Source organism: Sander lucioperca, chromosome 22 (assembly GCF_008315115.2).
Source record: "Sander lucioperca isolate FBNREF2018 chromosome 22, SLUC_FBN_1.2, whole genome shotgun sequence".
NCBI lineage: Eukaryota > Metazoa > Chordata > Actinopteri > Perciformes > Percidae > Sander > Sander lucioperca.
In genome coordinates this window covers 6,561,294-6,586,245 of record NC_050194.1, presented here as the reverse complement: position 1 = coordinate 6,586,245, position 24,952 = coordinate 6,561,294, and the positions used below count along the sequence as shown (strand labels likewise).

The 24,952-nt window shown below is 40.9% G+C and overlaps 1 protein-coding gene across 1 annotated transcript; it reads left to right on the top strand.

The window, feature by feature from the left end:
- si:ch73-139e5.4 (heat-stable enterotoxin receptor) lies at nt 1-24,952 on the top strand. The gene is made up of 27 exons (XM_031297945.2): nt 1-511; nt 5,523-5,635; nt 5,944-6,011; nt 6,679-6,894; nt 7,084-7,205; nt 7,651-7,753; nt 8,907-9,021; nt 9,247-9,388; nt 10,448-10,530; nt 10,713-10,827; nt 12,671-12,752; nt 13,226-13,328; nt 16,806-16,865; nt 16,968-17,039; nt 17,155-17,259; nt 17,434-17,520; nt 20,184-20,316; nt 20,573-20,710; nt 20,958-21,034; nt 21,128-21,219; nt 21,381-21,539; nt 22,615-22,807; nt 22,902-23,076; nt 23,353-23,451; nt 23,656-23,750; nt 23,927-24,003; nt 24,555-24,952. Exons 1-27 carry the CDS (start codon nt 292-294, stop codon nt 24,766-24,768), a joined length of 3,258 nt encoding a protein of 1,085 aa, XP_031153805.1. The 5' UTR covers nt 1-291; the 3' UTR covers nt 24,769-24,952.

Below are 24,952 nucleotides of genomic sequence, written 5' to 3'. Positions count from 1 at the left end.
GAAAGCTGCCACTTAGAGGAACAGAGGGAGTGTGAATGTGAGAAGCAAACGACTCAATGAAGACCACAGACAAGGGTACTGGATGTTGCTCTTGTAAATAATCTTTAGGTTCTGGAGTGGACACTATTTAATTTCTGGAATTTACAACAACAATTAAGAGGACGTTCTTGGAGTGTTTGGTGACTTTACTGCACCATAGACGCACTGGACTCTGGAGCAGGAGTATTGACAAAACCAAACACTGAAAGCCTTTACCAGATCATGGAATCAAAAAAAAGCTCAAAAATATAAATGCTCGCAACCTTCAAGCTGAAAATGGGACCAGGGTGGTGGTGGTTGTGTGTCTTGGGGATTCTTGCTGCCCCGTGTCGGGGCATCAGACAGTGTCTGGATGGGGTTACAATCAATGTGATCCTGCTGCAAGATGAAGAGTCTCCCTGGAGTCTGAATTTTGTGGAAGGACAAATAGAGAAGGCCTTAGAGACAGACGCAACCATTAATGCTGCAGAAGGTAATAAAGTACAAAATTACAACATAAAGACATCTGCATGGGTACACAAAATTATGTTACATTATGGGCTCAAAATTATTATTATTGGTACTGTTGATTCTGCAGTAGAAATTCGGGACACTTTAAAGGTATAGTAAGTGATGTTAATCAGATACACTTTTTTGTCAAATTCAGCGAATATCTCCTCACGGTCACCTAGCTCTCTATTTTTTGTGTGCGCTGAAAAAATGTGTATTAATACACAGCCCTGGCTGTGAAAGGAACAGAAAGGATTGCAAGAGCCACAAAACACTATTCCAGCCAATTGATAACAGGCGGATGTTGATGTTGATGTTAGTGGGTTAGGTGGCCGGCCAGTAGTTATCTGTCTGTTAATCTCAAGAAGTCATCAAGAAGTACGACTTTGTCTGTGAGAGTTCCTTCCAGTGTAATAATAGTTTTATATATATGACAGTTTATATAGTTTATTATAGTTATTTTGGTACCATTTCATTCAACATCAGCTATCAGGTTCCCAAACATACGCAAGCTAATGTTAGTAAAGTATCAGTGCTATCGTTATTCTGTGTATTGTACGAGATTAATAGTGTAAGGCAATGTTTACAGCATAGGAGAGAAGCAACAGAGGTTTGTGTGTTTAATATATTTCTTTGAGCAGTATGAACAATGTCAATGAAACCGAAATTAGCTCTAGTATCTCCATCGTTTACATGCAGCTGTTCTAGTAGCTAGTCTGTGTTATAACTGCACATGACGTGAGTTGTCTGCCAGGAAGATCACGACACATATGATTACGTTTATGTTACAAGGTAGACAATCCTTTTTCATCATAGACGTCGTTCTAGCGTTATGCACAACCATGCAACCAAGCAACTATAAAACTTTGAATTTACACAAATAGGCTGAATTACCTGTCGAGAAGAAAGCAGGCAACTTCGGTGTCCCTTTTTAAAATCCTTGCTCCTTATGAGCTCTTTCCATCTTGGAAAAGCCACTCCAACATTAACTTTGGTCTTGGTGCTTTGCCTGTCGCGTTGTCGTTTTAATTCTTTTTTTAACTTCCTTGGCGCCTCCATTACATGTCCTAGATAGGCGCTCCATCTTCAACCGGCTTTCAAATCTGCCGGCAGTCGTGGAGTAATCTTCTCCCCCTCCCTGGCGTCCGTCACAAAGCGCGAAACGCAAAGGTATGTCCCTCTTTGGCTAACGTATTTTAAAGATGGAGGCGCAACATGGTAGAATCAAAGCCCGTCTACGGAAAGCCGTTCCACTCCCTATTAAGCCCCATTGTACCTACTTTGGTTGCAGTTCCACCAGAGTTCCACTGGGGGTGATCACGGTCCAGTGCTAAATGAATGGGACCCTATGGAGCTAGACGGCTAAATTTGTCTCTTTCGCCCGATTGTCGATGAGAAATCTCAGATTTGATTGTAGTTTTTGCAAGTTCAACATGGATTATAGGTCGAAAGTTGAATGAACGAGTACTTATGCCCTTTCGATTTGTTACAGGTTGAGTCGTTGTTGCCCATAACACGCTAGCATTCTGCTAATGAATGCTGATTGGTCAGTGAAGGACTGATTACGATCGGAGATCCCGCTTGACGGCATCCAAAGCAGAACCAGAATGTCAGAGTGAATACTTCGGCGTGGTCTTTAAAACATTAGCAAACCTCTTTCTAGCACGTGTATTGACAGGGAGAGTCTAACGTGTCAGCCGTGTTGTCGATGCCTCGAGAGAAAAAAGGAAGCGACTCAAAGCTTGCCGTAAAGTAGAATCTCTGGCCGTATATGTGTATGACGTCATTGACATTTTAAAAGGCTTTTTAGAACAAAAAAGCCACTTTAAAAAAATCTAACACCCAGCAGTGTGTATTTTCTTAGCCTCACCTTTCAAATGCAACATTCAAATTACTAGACAAAAAATTATATCCTGAGAAAAGTGGATTTTGAGGGGTATAGCTCCATAGAGTCCCATTCATTCTGCACTGGCCTGTGAGCGCCCCCTATTTGGAACTCTGGTGGAACTGCAACCAGTTCAGAAGCCGGAAGTAACGAGAGAGTGGAACTTCTTCCCATATTAGAAATTCTTTGGTAGAATGCATTCTGTCGGTACACGATCCGTTCTGCCTGCACGATCCGTTCTGCACATGCGCAAGATAATACTGTTTTACGTATCCATACGACCTGCACGATCTGTTCCACGCTAGCCTATGGCTAGCCTCCACCGGGAAGCTAACGTTAGTTTAGCTAACAGCTAATTCGGCTAACCGCTAGCTGACAGCTAGATTCAGTCTAAAATAACGTTAACTCAAACGTAATGGGAAAAGCAGGCTACAGCTAAATTAAGACTTCACAGTAATAACAATAAAGACAAGTATTGAGTGATTGTATTTTAAATGAGCACAAGTAAAGTAGAACTGACGTAACAGCTGTTATATATGTTAGGTGTTTGTTATATATGTCAACGTTTATTTTCAAATTTTATTTTGAGGGTCTTTTAAAGTTATTACATGCTGTCTCAGCTAGCAGTTAGCCGAATTAGCTGTTAGCTAAACTAACGTTAGCTTGGCTGTCGACCGGAAGCGTGGAACAGATCGTGCAGTGTCGTAAATCCTCGTACAACCGCGCATGCGCGAACATTTTGCGCATGTGCAGAACGGATCGTGCAGGCAGAACGGATCGTGTACCGACACATTCTGAATGATTCTGAATGGCAGATTCTACGCATACGAGAATACTTTCATTAGTTGGTGGAAGTAATTACACATGAATGAGCACATATTTGTGAAAGAACAAAGGGTTTTTTGCTAAGAATCAACTTAAATAATTACACAATGGAGCTTTAAGTTTTGATTCACAGAGACGTGGCTAGATATTATCCTGGGGCAAGCCTGTTACACACCGTTTCACACTATTCCTAGGAAACATGGCGTTCAACCAGGAAATCGTAAGATTGAACGTGCCCCTGCTTAGGGCCCCAGGACAAAATAGAGTTGTGGGACCCCTTTGTTTGTGATAATTTGGTTAAACACTAATTTATTTAGCAATATGGACTATGTAAATCTTGAAAGAGGTCCCCTCTACAAACCTGTAGAACATGTATCGACTCTTGATATTGTGCATTATCCCAAACAGATTTGCAGTTAACCAAATTACCCCAAACCAATGGACTCACAATGAAAATCAAGCTATTTGTGGCCCCAAAACACTTAGTTAGTTAGTTAGTTTTGAAACAACGGGTGCTTGATTTCAGACCGAGGCAGACAAAAGCAGTTTCTAAGTTCTACCCGGGGATTTTGCCTGCTCAAATAACATTGGTTTGTAGATTTCATCCACTGCTACGTTAGCTTATAGTTTGTTGGTTTAACGCTGTCTTCAACTGATTTATTAGTGTTTCAAGATGACTCTTCCTCCTCAAAGGAGAACCCAGTAAAGGTTGATCATATAAAAGAAAAAAGTAACAGCATCGTTCTTATAACAGTTCGTTTCACTTTTAACGATAAACAGCTTTTAGGATGAGGATGAACAACTGTGTTTGGCGAAAAGTAAAACTCAACAGAGCATCCAGACTGGCTCCCACACTGGGAAAATGCTACACAGTGGTCGTGCTAGTTATGACTTGACCTTTAACCCCACAGAATGACTACTACTGGAGGTATGAAGCAAGTTAGCTGAACATGCTAACATTTGCAGCTTGTGTTAGAGCAGACAAATGCACTGTCTTGAATTTTTGGTTTTGGAAAGCATAAAAAAGGAAACCACCATCCAAAATTTATAATACAGATTATTACGTTACTAGTACAGCCTCATTGACACAGATACAAATTGAACATACAAATAATCCAAAGCTTGACAAACCTGCTGATTTGCCATTCTGCCGAAGCTGTGACGGCAATGGCAATATACATTTTATTATTAAGCAAAGTGTCCTGCACACTGATCTTATAGCAAATTTAAGATATATAATTTAAAACTACCGAGGAACACTGAAAAATGGCATTTGATACATGTCCCTTTTTTTTGCATTGTTGTGTGACTCCATATTCCATCTATGCTTTAAATAACTGTTTTTAAAAAAAACCCCATAAAAGTCCATGATATGTTAGTTAAAATACACATTTTAGGCAAGTCCCCAGGTTTTCACTCAGTTCAGAGGCGCGTTCAATCTCAAAACGTTGTGCACCGTTTTGGCGATGTGCTTTAAGTTGTGTTTTCTCTCGTTTGGTGGGTGTGTCTCTCGTTTATTGGCTGTGTCACAGGTGATACCCAATCAGCAGAGACGTGTATGTAAACTCGTGGTAATAAAAAGGCAGAGCGCTTGCTCTCTTAATACATCCATGGCTTGCACACATAACAGTGTGTTCACCCTATGGTTCAACCAAAGCTCCTCTATACTTAGCACGGCTGTTTCAGTTTAAAAAAACGTGTTAAGTATGTTTTCGGGGCAGAACGTGGCCCTTGTACCCTAACACATCCCCCCCTATTATCATGCTTTTGTAACTATGACTGAGCAGGTCAATCTCAATGTTCTGTCCTGTTACCTAAATCATTTTTCTTTACATTTTTGGTAAATCACTAAGTGTCCACATGCTATTAGCATGGATGCCATGTGGCTATATTTCATGTATTTGCCAAGTGTATGTGTCTTTACTTTCAGTCCTGTTATCAATAAAGAGTAACATGCTGACTGAGTAACAATAACAGCAGTGTGCATATATAGTGTTTTTTGTAGTCACAAATATCAATTATTTGAACATGTAACCAACCATTTCTTTAAAATAAACAGTTGCTTGTGGGGATAACAAAGGAAATAGTGGCATATGCTTTTAAACATGCTTTTCAAATGACACATGAGAAAGAAAAGAAAAATGAAAGGAAATGGCACCCATTCGGCAGCTGGCATAGCGGACTGATTGCACGTACACCCTTACAGAAGACCTTTTTTTTTTTTTTTTTTTTAATTAATGAAATGTTTTTCTGCCTTTTCATTCTTTTTTCAAACCACAAAAAGGTGCAAGGTTTAATCTCACGGCTAACTATAGTGGGTTCAACACAACCTTTTATGAACGTAAAGGCTGCCAGAGTAGCACGTGTGAGGGAGTGGAGGAGCTAAGGATGCTAATGGTAAGTACAGTTTTACATCCACCTCAGACTCATGATATACTTTTTTAATAACATGTAGGCATACACTTGCCTGTGTGCTTAGCCTTAGTGTGTGTGTACAGTCTATGGCGTGTACCTTGAAAATAAAAAGCTATATCCACTAGGGAGCAGATCAGTGCTGCATCATTCTGATTTTGCTACAGTGTTAATTTTATTGTTTGTTTCAAGTCTGTTGCTCACTTCATTGCACCTTCAGCACTCCTAAACTTAGCCAAATAGCCACAGTGACAGACAGACAAGAACTCACACTCATTTGTATTCTCTCTCAGGATTCAAAAACCCTGGGATGTGCAGTGCTTGGGCCCACCTGCACCTACGCTACTTTCCAAGTGGTTGAGTAAGTGCATACCTACACCTGTGTAGACACATTTAAAAAAACAAAACATTGTTCACATACAGAATTCAAACAGGGGTTGACATAAATGTGGAAATGGTGCATGTGGGATCTGTGGCTGCCCAATCTGTAGCCTACCGGAAACTCGAGTTGTTCTACACGTGTGGAGACGGTTGAATTTAGGCATTGTACTCGAATAATTAGGAAAGGATAGCCCATTGGTCAGGGGATGGGGCCTGAGCGGATCAGGTTTCTGGTACAGATCGGGTAAATCCTAAATGTCCTAAATAAGCTTCCTAACTTTAGGTTGTGTGGATGCGTCTATAGACCTTTTTCACGGCAGACATTTTTGTCTTGTCATAGTAGGAAAAGCACAGCTGAAATTGATAACCTTAACGATGGCTCAATTCCATCTAGTGTCCCAGTAAGCTATTTCAGTGAGTCAGCATGCACAATACCAGGACCTCTCCTAAGTGGAATGCAGCCATCATTAATAGTTTTGAATACACCTGTGCTTTTCCTTCAATGACATGTCAACATGTCTGCTGTGAAAAAGGTCTATAGCTACATGTCTCTACGATCCATCTTACCATTTTATTCCATCCATTTTTATGTCATGCTTATGTATTTCTCTCTCTCTCTTTCCACCCCTTTTCCACTTCTTTGTCAGTGTGGAAAAAGGTCTGAAGCTCAGTACGCCAATCCTCTCGGCAGGAAGCTTCGGTCTCTCCTGCGACTACACGCTAAATCTGCAGCGCCTCCTGCCGCCGGCACGCAAGATCTCTGACTTTTTTATTCATTTCTGGAAAGACACCAACCAGATTAAATCTAAGTGGGAGACTGCCTATGTTTACAAGAAACAGAGCAACACTGAGGATTGCTTTTGGTGAGTAACCTAGGACAGAGGTTCTTAATGTTTTTTTCAGCCAAGGACCTCTTACAAGATAGAGAATATGCCGGGACCCCTGTGTGTGTGTGTGTGTGTGTGTGTGTGTGTGTATATGACTGTCTTTTTCTTCAGTGGCTAAATAAATCTTGTTTTTTTACTTGAATTCTAAGTGATGTTCTTTTACAGGTATATAAATGCACTTGATGCAGACTCAAGCAAGTTTGTGGACAATATTCAGAGAACGGTGCTACGCAATCCAGGAGACCTGGAAAAAGTACTATCATCAACCCAAAACAGGACAAGCAACTGTAAGTATTTTCTTTGAAAAAAAAACACACAACACATGAATGAAGTGCATTTAATTATTGTATGATTTAGTATTGATGATGAAGTTTTTACAAACTGTCAGGGAATCAGCTCACACAGACTTTTGATGCCCAGTTTACAACATGGCATCAAGTGGACATGACAGCAGTATTACAGTAAAGTATTACTTGTACAAGAGTATAAAGGCATGCAGTGTATTCAGACTGCACTTTTAAAAGCACTTGATTTTCAGAGGTTGATAATGAAAAGTTTCCCATTTTGAACTATATAACCACAAAGGGGCATAGGACAAATTAGCTTAATAGAACTATTAACATTTGCAGAGGGTTGAATGGAGGGTTGGACTCTCCCCAATGCTACTATACTACAGTATATGCTAAAACTGCACTACTTGTCTGGTGTTACATACAGCTTCTGTTTTTGCAGTGTTCATCATGTGTGGATCACCAATGGATGTAGAGGAGGTGAAAAGTGGCTCCATAGAGGCAGACAGCAGTGATATTATCTTTATCCTTATTGATCTTTACAAGTCAGTGCTCTTTGTTCATTGAATGTCTTTTTTCAGTTTTTCTAATCTTGGTAGTGTCTGTCCTGTAGACATGTAAACACTTTGACATATATAGTACACAGCAGTGATTTCCCAACAAGCCTTGCTTGTATCCTTTACAGTCTATGCTTGTATCCCAGGGGCCAGGGCGAACCTGGAAAAAAATGTGGAGTACTTCAAGTAATAAAATAATAAATATAATATAATTTGTAATAATAAAATAACATTTTGATTTGATTACGAAAATATGCCCACATAAGAGTTAATGAAAATAGATGGCAAGCGAGCAGAGAGGTAGTTAGCTATGGATAAACGGTTGAAATAGTTAGCTAAAAGTAAACCAAAAAAACCCATATACTCTTTTGTCATTTAAAAGTGAAATAATGTCCAGATAAAGCCAATTCAAACACATTTGACCATGCTAGGTGTTGATGAAGGAGTACTTAAGAGTTCATCTGACAGCTGTGGTGGGGGTATGTCTGACAAAACGGGTTGGGAACCAGTTAGGGCTGCACGATATGAGGAAAATCTCTAATTGTGATTATTTTGACTGATATTGCGATTCCGATATGATTCACGATATTGAAGGGAATGATCATATTTGTATCATTATTCTAATCTTCATTGACTAATATTAAATCTTAAAAAATTAAAATGATTATAGTGTGATTTTTGCGAGGATCTGTACCAAACAAAAATTTTTTCTTTAGTCTGCAGGATAGGATCTGTAGGCCGGGACGTCTCTGCAGCACCACAATACTTTATTTTAGAATGGTTTGGTTTGACGCATATTTTGCCTTTAGCAAATATTGCGCCCCTCTGCAATTTGAATATTGCACTAGTTGATATTGCGATTTCGATAAAATTGCGATTAATTATGCAACCCTAGAACCAGTGGTATACACTACACAGCAACACATTTGTAACTTTTCCCTCCAACTTCATGCTAACATTTCACATTTTTCGTTGATAATTCATATTGTTGCATATCCACCATTATTTTTTCTTTATCTCTAGAAATTTTGCTGTAATAAAAAATGTACAAAATGAAATTATTGATTCAAAAGATTTGCCTGAATCTGCCAGCTTCAGATCCAGCACTTATAAGAACGCCTCTACTGCCTCCTCTCCACAGCGATCAATACTACATTAACACATCGTCACTGCCATCCATGAGGAACGTGTTGGTGCTGACTATGCCCAACACCAGAAGCTACACTATCAACACAGACCTGAAAGACAAGAACACAGTGAGGACACATTTCCAAATTACTCAACATCCTTGTTTCTCGGACTGCTTCCTCGGAATAGTTTTGACATTATGGGCAATACAATTTCATTGCTTTTTTTGCTGAGAGTTGCAGTAATAAATTAATAATCTAGAGTTCTTATTGGAACTGAATAAAGTAGTTACATCAATTTCTCTCTCTCTCTCTCTCTCTCTCTCTCTCTCTCTCTCTCTCTCTCTCTCTCAGATGAATGATTACATGGCGGCGTACCATGATTCTGTGCTGCTAATAGGCCAGGTGATGAGGTATATTGCTAAAGAAAATGAGTCGGAGATTCAGCAGATGGAGTTTGTCAATGCGAATTACTTCAGAAACATCTCCTTTAATGGTAAGGAAGGAGGAAGAGCGAGTGGGAGAGAGGGAATGGAACTCTAATGCACATTCATGTCAGCGGTCAGTAGGGCCGTTATGCTGAATGAAACATTTTAGATCAGTTGCTGGGATGAGACACTTTGATAATAGAAAAAAAAATCCAAGAGGAAAAAAAAAAAAGAGTGAAAGAGATGTATGAGGTGGAGAAACCAACAAAGTGATGACTGATGACATGACCTCAACGGCCCAGACCGCAGCCCTCAGCCCCACATTGCTTACTGTTTTGTGTGACGCCCGACAGACGGAAGCTGTCAACTGCGGTCACTGATTTGTATTTTCACTGACAAAATGAAGTGATAAATATGAAGTGATATGAAGTGTTAAAGCCTGCAGGCAGCAGCTGTAAGTAGCTTGTGTGTGATTGAGAGAACCGTTTCTCCTGTCAGGCTCTGTGTGTTTTTTCAGGAAAAAAAAAACAATACAAAATTAAATGAGTTAACACTACACAGTACACTAGTTACTAGAGCTGTGTATTGGCAAGAATCTGGCGATACGATGTGTATCACGATACATGGGTCACGATTCAATATATCGCAATATATTTTGATACTGTGCGTAAGGCGATATATTGGGATTTTTTTTATAATTTTATATAGTATAATTTTAGAAAAACTAATATTTAAAAAAAGACATGATGTTCATAAAAGTCAAAGACGTTTACTTTAGGTAAACAATTCAGTACACAAAATCAAACTGCCAGTTTGGGATTGTGGTTCACAGGTTCTTAGTGAGCAAATTGTTATATGCTAAAGTAGGCCAAAGTTTAGCCATAGCTACATTGTTAGAGTACAATTTTTTTGTGTCAAAATTTGTTTTTGAAAATCAACAGTATTGCAAGTGTATCGATTTTTTTTTTTTTTTTTTTTTTTTCTTACACCCTTACTAGTTTACAGTAGTCCCAACAGGAACTAGTAAACGGTAAACAAACACCAGAGGCTGATTTCTGGCGACGTTGTGGTGAACAAAGTGTCTGCCATATTTTTTTGTATAAAAACGTTTCTACGATTGTGCTCAGGAAGTGCTGGGAACTACAAGCTGGACGAGCATGGAGACCGAGACGTGAATCTCTCAATCATTTACACCACTACTGATGACAAGGTACATTGTTCTCCTGTGTTAATTATTATGCAATTTAGCAGGGAATGGAATAAACCCGGATCTCTTATTCTTTGTGTTAGCAATGTCTCAAAAAGGTCTTTAGAAATAAAACCCCATGTGATCTTGCTTTTATATAGTGTTTTATTCTGAAATGTGTACTTTTCTCCTCGTGTGTTTCTCAGTACCAAGTTTTATTCACATTCAACACTGAGAAGGAAGAAACCAAAGTGGTTGAGACACACCCGTCGTTTATCTGGGGAAAAACACTTCCTGATTTCACACCAGACCTAGGTCCAGGTAACACACACACACACACACACACACACACGACTAATGATCGTGTCAGATGGCTGTCACAACCTTTAGTCATAAACCGTCTTTCTGCTCACTTTCACACCCATAAACAGACACATAGCACACCTGTTAAAGTGTTAATTGACCATCGGCTGTTTATTGCGGTCAATAAGATGAGCTATCAGTCTGCAGTGGAGTGTTCTGTGACTGAACTCCAGATGTGTTACTATTAAAGGGTAAAACTTTATATTTTTACTAAAGGTTTTACTGTCTCGAAGGAGAAGTGGGAAATGTCCCAGATAGATAGATAGATAGATAGATAGATGTCGTGATAGTGAGGAATGGTGGACCCAAACGCAGAGAGAGGGAGGAGGCAGGAGCAGCGTTGAAATTCAAAGATTTATTGGACAACAATGAGGGGAGCAAACAACAAAGGAAGTCCTGAAGGCAACAGGCAAAAAGGTCCAAAGTACAAAAAAAACAAGAACAGGGAATCCAGGGAGCCGAGACAGGCACAGGAACACACAAACTGACCAGGGGGAGATACAAAACGATCTGACACAAGACAAAGGGAACACAGGGGTTAAATACAAGAGGTAATGAACAAATGAGGGACAGGTGACACGACAGGTGAAACACATCAGGGTGGGGCAGGACAATCAACAAAGGCAAAAAGTAAAACTAGACATGACAGGACAGAAAACAGACTATCAAAATAAAACAGGAAACAGGAACCACTGACAAAAACCAGAAATCAACTAAACACAGAAACTTAACCACACAGAACACAGAACACAGGAATAAACCACACAATACACAATAAACGAGGAGATAACTAAACAGAAATATACAGAATATACAAACACAGGAAACATGCACAAATAAACAATAAAGACAACAGAAATGAACAAACAGGTAACAGAAATAACCTAAAACCATAACAATAGATACACATACATACATACATACATACATACATACATATATTGTAGTTTGGAGTTTGTCTGTTTCAAGTTCTAAATACTGTTAAATATGCTTTTCTACCACACAACCGCTACAACAGATAGAAACTAGAACCAGATTAAAACTGACAGAATTGAACTACAATTAAGTGTATATTCATGCTTCTGAGAAGTCTTAGTTGGGCAGTTTGTCTCCGGGTTAAAATCATGTTGCATTTGTTACAATACAATCAAGTAAAGTTCAAAGGTTTAGCAGCTTAGAAGCATTTCCACACATTTAAACACTGGTTGAACCCAGGTTAGAGGTCACTGTGGAGTGTTCTTTTAAGCCCCTGATACACCAACCCGACGGCCGACCGTTGGCAGAAAGTGCCTCGGAACACACCGAAGCGACGGCGACTTGAGGGTACGCTCTGTGCGCGAGACGTAATACGTCTCCATAACAGCAGGCGGCAGAAATAGGCCATGCAGTTGCTGAATCTGTCTTCATTTCAAATCGACAAAGGTCAGTTAAAAAGATTTTCGTCAGATTTTGAGAGGCTTAGTCACGCTCATCCCGCTCGTCATTTCCGGGTTAGCACTCCACCAATCAGATTGGTCATTGAGTCCGACTGCCCGCCCTCCGACCCAGCAAGTCAGGTCGGCCAAAATGAAGGCCGACGGCTCCTCCGACGAACGACGGCACGGAACACATCGAACAGACTGGAGTCACCGACCTCGCCAGACTGTCCGATGGCCGATTATCGGGTTGGTGTGTCAGGGCCTTAAAACCCACTGTGTGCATCTGTGTACAGTGCCCTGGATGAGTCAGGGTTTACTAGAGAAAAATCCCTAAACTTGAAATTGTAAGAGTTTTTCTTTTTTGTGCTCTTTCTCTCTTTCAGCCGCAGCAAATAATGACATCATTGTCAGTGTGTTGGCGGTGACAGTGGTTGTAGTGGCCACCATGGCCTTCATTTTCTACCGGTGAGTGATTAATCAACTTTAGTGCATTTATCATTATTGAACCACAAAACAAGTAACTGTCACTATGCAGGCTCAGTATTTGAGATATTTATGGATGCTTTTTTATCTCATAGAACATAATGTGAAATATGATTTTTGATAACTTTTATATGTATCTACTTCTAACTGTTCTATAGATAGATGTAAATAAAATGCAGTTGCAATGCATGAGTATTGGGGTTGTTTAAAATCCTAACAGAAATAAAGTGGCAGTTTTCTGGATCTCTATTTCCTGACCGACTTGAAGAATTTCAAGTCAAATGATTTCTGTGTCTTGATTTCAGAGCCAGATTTTGTGTAAAATGTTCAAAATTGGAAGCTAAATAGGGGCGTGTAGATATTGAAGGTGCACGTCTCGGGTGCCCATGGATGAGGATCTCTGTACTATAGTGTGTTGCATTTTGTATTTCATGATGGTATTTTTTCCTGTGTAGACAGAGCAGGAGAGAGCGCCGGGTCAGGAAGCGCTGGTCCCATATCGCCTCTGATCTTATCACACCACTGGAGAACAACCAACTCAATGTCATCTCTCTTAAGGTAAATAAAGTGTAAACCTCTCAGTCGGCATGGAGGCTCTTCTTCAGCACTCTCTTACTTATTGACCCGAACAGGACAGTATACGGAAGCCCTGAGAGCTAGTGAGAGAAAAAAAGATTTCTGGTGATCCATTTTTTAAGTCTGATCTAAATTGTTTCCTTTCGTGTGTTTATGACTCACAAAACCCAGTTCCAATGAAGTCTGGACGTTGTGTAAAACGTAAATAAAAACAGAACAGAATTATTTGCAAATCCTTTTCAACCTATATTCAATTGAATACGCTACAAAGACAAGATATTTAATGTTAAAACTTTATTGTTTTTGTGCAAATATTCACTCATTTTGAATTTGATGCCTGCAACACGTTCCAAAAAAGCTGGGACATGGGCATGTTTACCACTGTGTTACATCACCTTTCTTTTTAACAACACTCAATAAGTGTTTGGGAACTGAGGACACTAATTGTTGAAGCTTTGTTGGTGGAATTCTTTCCCATTCTTCCTTGATGTATGACTTCAGTAACTCAACAGTCCAGGGTCTCCGTCGTCATATTTTGCGCTTCATACTGGCCACACATTTTAATGGGAGACAGGTCTAGACTGCAGGCAGGCCAGTCTAGTACCTGCACTCTTTTACTACACAGCACTACACTACACTCTGTTGTAACACCAGCAGGATGTGGCTTGGCATTGTCTTGCTGAAATAAGCAGTGACGTCCCTGAAAAAGACGTTGCTTGGATGGCAGCATATGTTGCTCCAAAACCTGTATGCACCTTTCAGCATTAATGGTGCCTTCACAGTAGAGGTGTGAATCTTCAATGATCTCCCGATTCGATTACGATTATCATGTCTTCGATTCGATACCTCGATGCATCACGATGCGTCAAAAAACATTTTTCTATTAAAGCCATATTAGATATTTGACTTGACAAGTTTGCATTGTCAAATGCAATGCCCAAGCTGCAATAAGTAGCTTTAGACTGGAATGATGAGGTGTTTGGGTTTGTTTCTTTAAGGTAGCTACCGCGAAGGTTTACCTATTTTGGATTAGTCGTATACCACCCTACTTTTAACCTGCAAATCTATTGTGCTGTATTGGAATAACTGACCCCAGACAACTCTTTAACAAAAAAGGTATTGTTTACTGAACGATAACTTAAATGTACAAATAATATTTAGCCGTTAGATTGAATAACAAAAAAAACACAAATCACACCCTTCAAATATGCTAACTGCAATATTTCTTCAAATTATATTAAACACAACTACCCCTTTACCCGTTTCTCTATCAGTTTCCACTTAAAAATCTCCAGCTACACAAAATGATTCCTCCTTACAGCAGTTTCAATGTAAAACTTACTCAAACCCTATTAAACCACTGTTTTACCACACGCATGCACGCACGCCAAAGGCTTGATGGTAGCTCGTGTGCAATGCCGTTATCTTCAGTGAAGCAAACACACAGAAATCCAAGTTACAGTTAGCCGTTAGTCCAAGAAACGCAGCTCAAACACGAAAACTAAAACCAGTCACCAGCTGCAGCAAAGTCCTCTTCAGCAGGGAAACACGCTGTCGTCCTCTTCCTCCGAATGAGCAACTCTCCGCCGTTAGCTCCAACTTTAGCCAGGCACACTAGCACGTTTGTTCTAAACGACTGCTGTTAGACAAGAGAAGTGCCGTAGTGTACACCTCTTCAGCTTCGTTATTCCACCTAGATCTTCTCCAAGCTAACTAGTCTCTCTCCATGTTTCTCAGTGTTTTATTTCCTCTTCTCGATTTGCAATTCTCTCCACTCTCCTCCTCGTGTCTCCACTCAGCCGTTTTGTTTGTGTGTGTGTTTTGTTTGTGTGTTTGTGTGTCTGTCTGTCTGTGTGCATGTCTGCCTGCCTGCCTGTCTGTGTGTGTGTGTGTGTGTGTGTGTGTGAAAAACGGGTTAGGCTACTGAGAATGTTATTTTTCATTTGAATGTTTATGCCGCGACATCATTGCGTTATAATTGATTATGGTCGGCCACTGCATCGATGCAGCATCGTCCATGTCTGCATCCCGATGCATCGATTATGTGATTAATTTCAACACCTCTACTTCACAGATGTGCAAGTTACCCATGCCATGGGCACTAACACACCCCCATACCATCACGGATGCTGGCTTTTGAACTTTGCGCTGATGACAATAACAGTAAGATGGTCTTTTTCCTCTTTGGCCCGGAGGACATGACGTCCATGATTTCCAAAAACAATTTGAAATGTGGACTCGTCAGACCACAGCACACTTTTCCACTTTGCGTCAGTCCATCTCAGATGAGCTAGGGCCCAGAGAAGCCGACAGCGTTTCTGGGTGTGGTTGATTTATGGCTTTCGCTTTGCACGGTAGAGTTTTAACTTTCACTTGTAGATGTAGGGACAAACTGTATTCACTGACAATGTTTTTCCAAAGTGTTCCTGAGCCCACATGGTAATATCCTTTACATAATGATGTCAGGTTTTAATGCAGTGCTGCCTGTGGGAACGAAGGTCACGGGCATTCAATGTTGGTTTTTGGCCATCAAATTCAAAATGAGTGAATATTTGCACAAAAAAAAACCAAGTTAAAAGATCAGTTTGAACATTAAATACCTTGTCTTTGTAGTGTATTCAATTGAATATAGGTTGAAAAGGATTTGCAAAATCATTGTATTCTGTTTTTATTTACGTTTTACACAACGTCCAAACTTCATTGGAATTGGGGTTTGTAAAAACACATGAAAAAAAGGTTTTGCCAGGACAATCTCTCCAAGTTAAATTTATTTTTTACTGTGAAACGACTGGAAAAAAGGTTTTGCCAGGTGTGAACATTTTGTTTTGCCAGGATCATTTTTCTAAGTTACTTTTTTTTCTGTGAAAATAGGGGTAGTGTTTGTTGTTGTATTACTCATTTTAGCCACAAGAGGCTGAAGTGCACCACTACTCCATGTTCTAAATAGGATTAAAAGCATTCATCTTTTCTTCCAGGTGAGTTTTCATTTCCAGACAGAGACGCCCTACTACATATTAAGTTGCCTATTAAGCTGGGCCTACAATATCATGTGGGCGGCCTAAAGCCTGTACACATTCCTTTTTAGTACATAGAATACTAAGCTATTAAAACAATAATTGTTGGAATGATTAATGAATCATGTTTTAATGTTAAAAAACACAGTACATGTGGCACAGTAAATCCTCAGGATTAACTGCATCTGTGGATGGCTACCTTAGAGATTTCCTTACCTATAGGCTAATAATAGGCTGATTTATATTTGCTACTAATATGTTGGATTCATGTTAAGACATTTACATTTTTGAAAAAACTTTTTTTTAAATTAACAATAATTTGGAGGCCCCCCCTTCAGAAAATCTGAGGACCCCCTAGGGGCCCCGGACCGCCTGTTGAAGATCACTGCACTAGAGCACACATAAAAAATGTCCTGTTAAAATGTCCTCCATCTGCCCCCATCAGATTGAAGACGAGAGCAAAAACATGAAAATCCAGATCCGCCGTGCACTCTACGATAAGAAGGTAGCTGGACACAACAGTAGTTTTCAAATCTATCAACATGCTTTTCTGAACATGTAGATTTTGATTTCTAGTGTGACTGATGCTGCTGCAATTTGTTTTTAGATTGTGATTCTAAAGGAGCTGGAGCACTCGGATGGGAACTTTAACGAGACCCAGATGATAGAACTTAATGATGTAAGATGTCTTGACGCTTCCAGTCCTGTGTGTGCGCCTGTCCTATTGCGTTTGTTTTTCCAAGCTAGCCTCTGTGCCATTGAAAGACTGCCACTGTTTCTTCTTTTCTCTGCAGCTCATGCAAATCGACTACTGCAACCTCACAAAGTTTTATGGCACAGTGAAGTTTGATGAGGGCGTGTTTGGAGTGTTTGAGTATGGAGAGAGGGGGTCACTCAGGGTACGTATGGAGATTGCTCACGTGCCATTCAAGTCCATTCAGGTTTGAATGAATCAGTTTGCACATAAGAAGTCAATGCTATCAGTAACTCAGTACAGAACCAGCAAGAAGAGATCAAATGTCCATTCATAATACAATAATTCTACCAGATTTCATGTCCCTTTCTTCTTCCAGTATGTGCTGAGCGATAAGGTTTCTTACCCAGAGGAGACCTTCACAGACTGGGAGTTCAAGATCTCCGTCATGTACGACATTGCCAAGGTGAGACAGAACTATCTGGGCTCTTCTGATGACGAGTCACGTAACTCTGAAGTGCTATATTGTATTTGACTTATGACACATGATATTTTATGGAGCTTTATGAATGAATGAAAAGTAGGCACCATATGGTCACCTTGACACAAACGCACATAAACATTTTATGAGATCACACGGTACTCAGACTCACAATATGCAAGACATACTCAATTTTGTATTATGTTCCTCTAATAAACTATAGTACTCAAGAAATGCTCAAAGCCCGTATTCAGAAATGGTGCCTTTAAATGAGCCGTCAGGACTTTTGTACGGTTGTGATGTCACAACTATACTATATATAGGTAGAAAGTGCCACTACAGTGCCGTTACAGTCATTCCCCAGCTGCAGTGACGATGCAGAGAAGCCAAGAGCATAGATGTGGAAGACCCAGAAAAGCTGACCAATCAGAAAAGACTGGGCTTTTTTGGGAGGGAGGCTTAAAGGGACAGGCACTAAAACGGAGCGTTTCAGACAGAGGGTGAATACAGGTACAGTGAGGAAAATAAGTATTTGAACACCCTGCTATTTTGCAAGTTCTCCCACTTAGAAATCATGGAGGGGTCTGAAATTGTCATCGTAGGTGCATGTCCACTGTGAGAGACATAATCTAAAAAAAAATCCAGAAATCACAATATATGATTTTTTAACTATTTATTTGTATGATACAGCTGCAAATAAGTATTTGAACACCTGTCTATCAGCTAGAATTCTGACCCTCAAAGACCTGTTAGTCTGCCTTTAAAATGTCCACCTCCACTCCATTTATTATCCTAAATTCGATGCACCTGTTTGAGGTCGTTAGCTGCATAAAGACACCTGTCCACCCCATACAATCAGTAAGAATCCAACTACTAACATGGCCAAGACCAAAGAGCTGTCCAAAGACACTAGAGACAAAATTGTACACCTCCACAAGGCTGGAAAGGGCTACGGGGAAATTGCCAAGCAGCTTGGTGAAAAAAGGTCCACTGTTGGAGCAATCATTAGAAAATGGAAGAAGCTAAACATGACTGTCAATCTCCCTCGGACTGGGGCTCCATGCAAGATCTCACCTCGTGGGGTCTCAATGATCCTAAGAAAGGTGAGAAATCAGCCCAGAACTACACGGGAGGAGCTGGTCAATGACCTGAAAAGAGCTGGGACCACCGTTTCCAAGGTTACTGTTGGTAATACACTAAGACGTCATGGTTTGAAATCATGCATGGCACGGAAGGTTCCCCTGCTTAAACCAGCACATGTCAAGGCCCGTCTTAAGTTTGCCAATGACCATTTGGATGATCCAGAGGAGTCATGGGAGAAAGTCATGTGGTCAGATGAGACCAAAATAGAACTTTTTGGTCATAATTCCACTAACCGTGTTTGGAGGAAGAAGAATGATGAGTACCATCCCAAGAACACCATCCCTATTCTGAAGCATGGGGGTGGTAGCATCATGCTTTGGGGGTGTTTTTCTGCACAAGGGACAGGGCGACTGCACTGTATTAAGGAGAGGATGACCGGGGCCATGTATTGCGAGATTTTGGAGAACAACCTCCTTCCCTCAGTTAGAGCATTGAAGATGGGTCGAGGCTGGGTCTTCCAACATGACAATGACCCGAAGCACACAGCCAGGATAACCAAGGAGTGGCTCTGTAAGAAGCATATCAAGGTTCTGGCGTGGCCTAGCCAGTCTCCAGACCTAAACCCAATAGAGAATCTTTGGAGGGAGCTCAAACTCTGTGTTTCTCAGCGACAGCCCAGAAACCTGACTGATCTAGAGAAGATCTGTGTGGAGGAGTGGGCCAAAATCCCTCCTGCAGTGTGTGCAAACCTGGTGAAAAACTACAGGAAACGTTTGACCTCTGTAATTGCAAACAAAGGCTACTGTACCAAATATTAACATTGATTTTCTCAGGTGTTCAAATACTTATTTGCAGCTGTATCATACAAATAAATAGTTAAAAAAATCATACATTGTGATTTCTGGATTTTTTTTTTTTTTTTTTTTTTTTAGATTATGTCTCTCACAGTGGACATGCACCTACGATGACAATTTCAGACCCCTCCATGATTTCTGAATGGGAGAACTTGCAAAATAGCAGGGTGTTCAAATATTTATTTTCCTCACTGTATATTCAGACAGACAGTATGAGAAATTTTGTGCTTTTTTTAAATTCTTTTAATTAAAGCATGTAAACTGTGCTCTAGTAGAAACCCAAAATACAAGTTTGAACCTGAAAATGAGCACAAATTTGGCCCTTTAAAACTCCAACTTGTAATCAATTATTACCAGTTGTTTCCTTTCCTTTTTTGAATTTTGTTACCTTTGTATTTCCTACTGTGCATTTTGACGTAAACATTGATGTACAGTATTCAGAAATATGGACCTAACAGACATGTTAAGGAGCATCATGCAGTAGTGCTTCTGAAACTGTACATGGTATGTAACACAGCAACATTGTCACTTCTTCAGTGAATGTAATGTGATTATGTTATACTGTATGTAAGAGGGCTTATAAGGTTCAAACCAAGCCGAATGTTTGGAAGGAATTGATTTTGCAGTTCTCCCTGGCAGCCAGTAGAGGCCAGTAAAGATCTCAGATGCCTTATCGTAAGTAACCCTGTGGTGTTTTAATCCTCTGTGCAGGGCATGTCCTATCTCCATGCCAGTCACATCCAGGTGCATGGTCGCCTCAAGTCCACCAACTGTGTGGTGGACAATCGCATGGTGGTGAAGATCACAGACTTTGGCTGCAACAGCTTTCTTAGGCCCGGCAGAGGTAAAACAACAGCCGCGGTGTGTCTCACACTAAGTCCTCCCTCACTGAGTTTGTTTATTCCTTCACTGTCTTACATTCTCCTTTCTTTTGATTAAGAAAGTACTGTTTTTTTTGACAGGTTTTGTTGTGTGTGCTTTTTTTTTAAATTTTATTTAGGATTTTCTTTTCTTGACTTGTTTTTAATTTTTGTGATTGTGTTTCTTCTTTGAAATTGGTCCAATGAAGGGACTTTGAAAACCCTCTCCTCTCCTTTCAGACTTGTGGACTGCTCCGGAGCATCTGAGGAAACAGGGCACCTCTCAGAAAGGAGACGTCTACAGCTTTGCCATCATCGCTCAGGAGATTGTTCTCAGAAAGAGCACCTTCTACACCAAGAGCTGCTCCGACAGAGCAGGTGTGACCTCTTACAAAACCACCGTCCAAAATGAATCATCCCCCCCCCCCACACACACACACACACACACACACACACTCACACGCTGAGCCCTGGAAAAATCAAAAGAGTGAAGAACATGATTAGTATTCTTAAGGGACTGTATGGAAATCTCACTGGAGGGCAGTGGGATTTGTCTGTGGTTTGCTGTAATACACACTCAGTAATATTGTGAATAACTTTGTGGGGAATTAATGTCTCCTAACAGAAAAGCTTGCCAGGGTCATCATGTCCTACTTCAGACCTGATCTTCACTTTGATACCGCTTCAGAGAAAGAATTAGAGGTGAGTTAATGCCGGTTGCATGCCTTTATCTATGATTAGGTGTATATTGTGTGTCCGCTGGGTCTTTAAAGCTTTGTGTCCTCCGTCTTGCAGGTGTACATGTTGATAAAAAGCTGCTGGGATGAGGATCCAGAAAAAAGACCTGACTTTAAGAAGGTGGAAAACTGTCTGGGAAAAATCATCAGGTAGGTAATCGCTGTGTTTACTTAAATTGGGTTGTTGTTGCCGTTGCCGTTTTTGCCTATGGAAGCTCTAATAAAGTGATTACATATTTGCAGTTGGTTTTAGTGAATGTTTGTGTTTTCTCACCTTCCTTTCTGTCTCCTCCCCTTCCATTGTCCTTTAGTAAAATTCATAACCAGGACAATGAGAGCTACATGGATAACATGATCAGGCGGCTGCAGATGTATTCCAGAAACCTGGAGCACCTGGTGGAGGAGAGAACGGCCCTCTACAAAGCTGAGAGGGACAGAGCAGACTGCCTCAACTTTATGCTGCTTCCTCGGTCTGTTTACACTTGAGAAACGCCCTTTTAAGACACTGGCCTAAGAACACAGATAATATAATGCTAAATACACGTTTACCTGAAAAATAGCCCACATGGGCAAAAATGATTATTTTTTGGGCATGTTTTAGGCCTTTATTCGACAGGACAGCTGAAGACATGATAGGGGAGAGAGAGAGGGGGGAATGACATGCAGCAAAAGGCCGCAGGTCTGAGTCGAACCCAGGCCCGCTGCGTCGAGGTGTAAACCTCTATATATGGGTGCCCGCTCTACCAACTGAGCTATCCGGGCGCCCCCAATAAAGTGTTTTTAAGGCCGTTGTCGATAACAAATATTTGGTGATTTAAAAATCCGATATTTTCCGATCTATCGACCAATAAATACATTTTTTTTAAATCTAGAAACGTGTAACAAAACAAACAGATTTCCCTAACATTAGTTATTTGTAGTTATTTGAGTCCTTACTAAAATAATATGATAATGCAGTTTAAAAATAAACTTGTTTTATTGTCACAACAGAACAGAGAAACATCAAAATATATTAAAGTCCTGATAAATAAAATGTATAAAAATACAAACTTAAGATATGAAACTAAAGTCTGTCTCGTCTCAATGCGTTTCTATGTGGTTCGCTCAAACCAATCAGCGCGCATATTCATCTAAATATTCATGAGCATACCATATTTGGAAGAAAAGCTCTTGTTCCAAATAGAGCCATATTCACAGGGTAGTTAAGGGCCTAATAAAATAGCATTCGAGCAATTTTCAGCCCAACCAATGTTACATACCCTATTAGGAGACCTTAAGGAACAGTGTGAAATACCCTATGTAATCATTCTATCACCCCTTTAAGTATTCATTTATCGGCCATAATAGATGCCGATACCAATAGTTTGGAAAATACCTAATATCGGCCCGCCGATATATCAGTCGGGCTCTAGCAAAAACCTCTCGATCTGGCAACACCTTGTGGGGGTAAATCTGATAAAAAAGCCACAGGTTTAGCTGATTAAATTGTAATGAAAGCACAGGTGGATCCTCCTGTTTCATCTGTTGTTGTTTCTCTCTGTGCAGCCCGGTGGTGAAAAGCCTGAAGGAGACTGGTGTGGTGAAACCAGAGCTGCACGAAGAAGTGACGATATACTTCAGCGACATCGTCGGTTTCACAACTCTGTGCCAGTACAGCACACCGATGGAAGTTGTGGACATGCTCAACGACATCTACAAGGGCTTTGACAGCATCGTCGACCACCACGACGTATACAAGGTATACACACGGGGGTGAAATTCAACAGAGAGACACACTTAACTGACAGGTAGACCGACCACAGACATCACCATTTCTTCCATCTACCCCTCAGGTGGAGACGATTGGGGACGCCTACATGGTGGCCTCTGGGCTTCCGAAGCGAAATGGGAACAGGCACGCGGTGGATATCTGCCGCATGGCGCTGGACATCTTGGCGTTCATGGGAACCTTCCAGCTCCGACACCTGCCCGGTATCCCTGTGTGGATACGCATCGGCGTTCACTCTGGTAGATGGCACTAAACTCTGGGCTGTGCTCATTAGCTTATTTCTCAATCTTCCAATAACAATGACCCATTGGTAAATGGAACTGAACGCTCAAGAGCTAAGATGACAAGATCTTTAAATGCAGTGTGAAGCCCCAACGTTTGAATTGTTTTAAAGGTCCTTCATAGCCAAGTGCATTCTTTCCCCAATAATTTCTAAAACCTTTGCGCAGCTGATTCATCTTCACGTATCTTGTAAACGGTTGCAATGATGGAAAACTGACTATTTGCGTGTCCAGGTCCCTGTGCAGCGGGTGTCGTGGGGCTAAAGATGCCCAGATATTGCTTATTTGGAGACACGGTTAACACGGCGTCTCGTATGGAGTCTACAGGACACCGTGAGTAGAGGAATAAAAACATGCATACCAAGAGACATTTAATGAGCAAAATGTTAGTGCTGCCAACTAGTATGGTGCAGTTCTGTGTATTACTTTTGTGCAATCACAGAAGCTACCAATCAACCTAACAAAAATCAATTTACCACAGCTAAGCTTTGGTAAAAAAAACGGATGCCTGTTGTTTTATCTTTTTATATCCTCCAGCCCTGCGCATCCACGTCAGTCAGCCTACTATAAATATCCTGCAGAGGACAGACTACAAGTTTGAGTATGAGATCAGAGGAGAAACATATCTCAAGGTAAAGATGGGCCTCTTCTTTCACTTTACTAAACATGTCAGACAAGTGAACCATTTTGAAATAGAAGAACTAGAAACATTCAATTCTGCAGAAAGCGCCAAACGAAGTGTGGATGTCTGCAGACTTCACTGCCACACGTGGATGCAAAATGTATGTAAAGGTGTTTGTTTTCCAAGGGTAAAGGCACGGAGACAACCTACTGGCTGACAGGCGAGACGGGCAAAGACTACGACCTCCCAGCTCCACCCACAACGTAAGCAAACCCTCCACCCGCTGAAATGTGCTCCTCACAAATATCTGTCTGTACTACTTTCACTACAAACCTTAGTTCATGAAGCTTTGTGAGCTGCTTTTGTGAGACTGATGAGGTCAGCAGGTTACAATTTTCTTGTTCTTTTTCTGAGATTTAAATACCCACTCTCAACAATGCCTGATGTTTTCTTTAAATCTGCATCAGGCATGATCATTTTGCAAACATTACAGTCTGTAAAATATGGGAAAGATGCTAATGCTAATGCTGCTACAGGCAGCAGCCGGTTAGCTTAGCTTAGCATAAAGACTGGAAGGACGCGGAAGCAGCTAGCCTGGCTGTGTCCGAAGGAAACTAAATCTGCCTACCAGCGCCTCTAAAGCTCACTAATTAACACGTTATCTTATTTGTTTTAGTGTTGTAGATACTAAACTGAAGATGTGACTCGAAAACATGTATATGGTATTCCACTGCCCATTTCCTGTAGCGTGACAGGCCACCTAGACTGGTTTAAACCTGTTTCTCTGTTCATGTACTGGTTCCTGCGTTTCCAGGGAGAACTTCCAGCGGCTCCAGCAGGACCTCGCCCACAGGATCGTGGCGTGTCTGGAGCGGCGCTCTCGAGGCTCCATCCGGAGGAAGAAGACGCTCTCGAGTCAGAGCAAGGAGGACGACAAGGACGGGGAATCAGGGGTGGAGTCTGAGGGCGACCTTCCTGAGTACCTGCATCTGGCCACTGTGGACAACACCCTCAGTACCTTCCTGTAGTACACACCTACTGTTGAGTACGTCACTGTATGTTATTACTTTTATTTCTATGGTTATTACACTATTCAGTGAGACTGGGAAGGTAACCAGCAGGAGGCAGAGAGGGAACTAAGGACTGTAGCACTGGTTAGAAGAACAGCAGCAAGCAGAGATGTGAAGCTGAACTGATCAGTTCCATCCATTT

Coding starts and splice junctions, on each gene's coding strand:
- si:ch73-139e5.4 (XM_031297945.2), top strand. CDS start 292: ATGCTCGCAACCTTCAAGCTGAAAATGGGACCAGGGTGGTGGTGGTTG. Junction 6,895..7,083: donor AACACTGAGGATTGCTTTTG/GTGAGTAACCTA, acceptor GTTCTTTTACAG/GTATATAAATGCACTTGATG. Junction 20,711..20,957: donor GAGCTGCTCCGACAGAGCAG/GTGTGACCTCTT, acceptor GTCTCCTAACAG/AAAAGCTTGCCAGGGTCATC.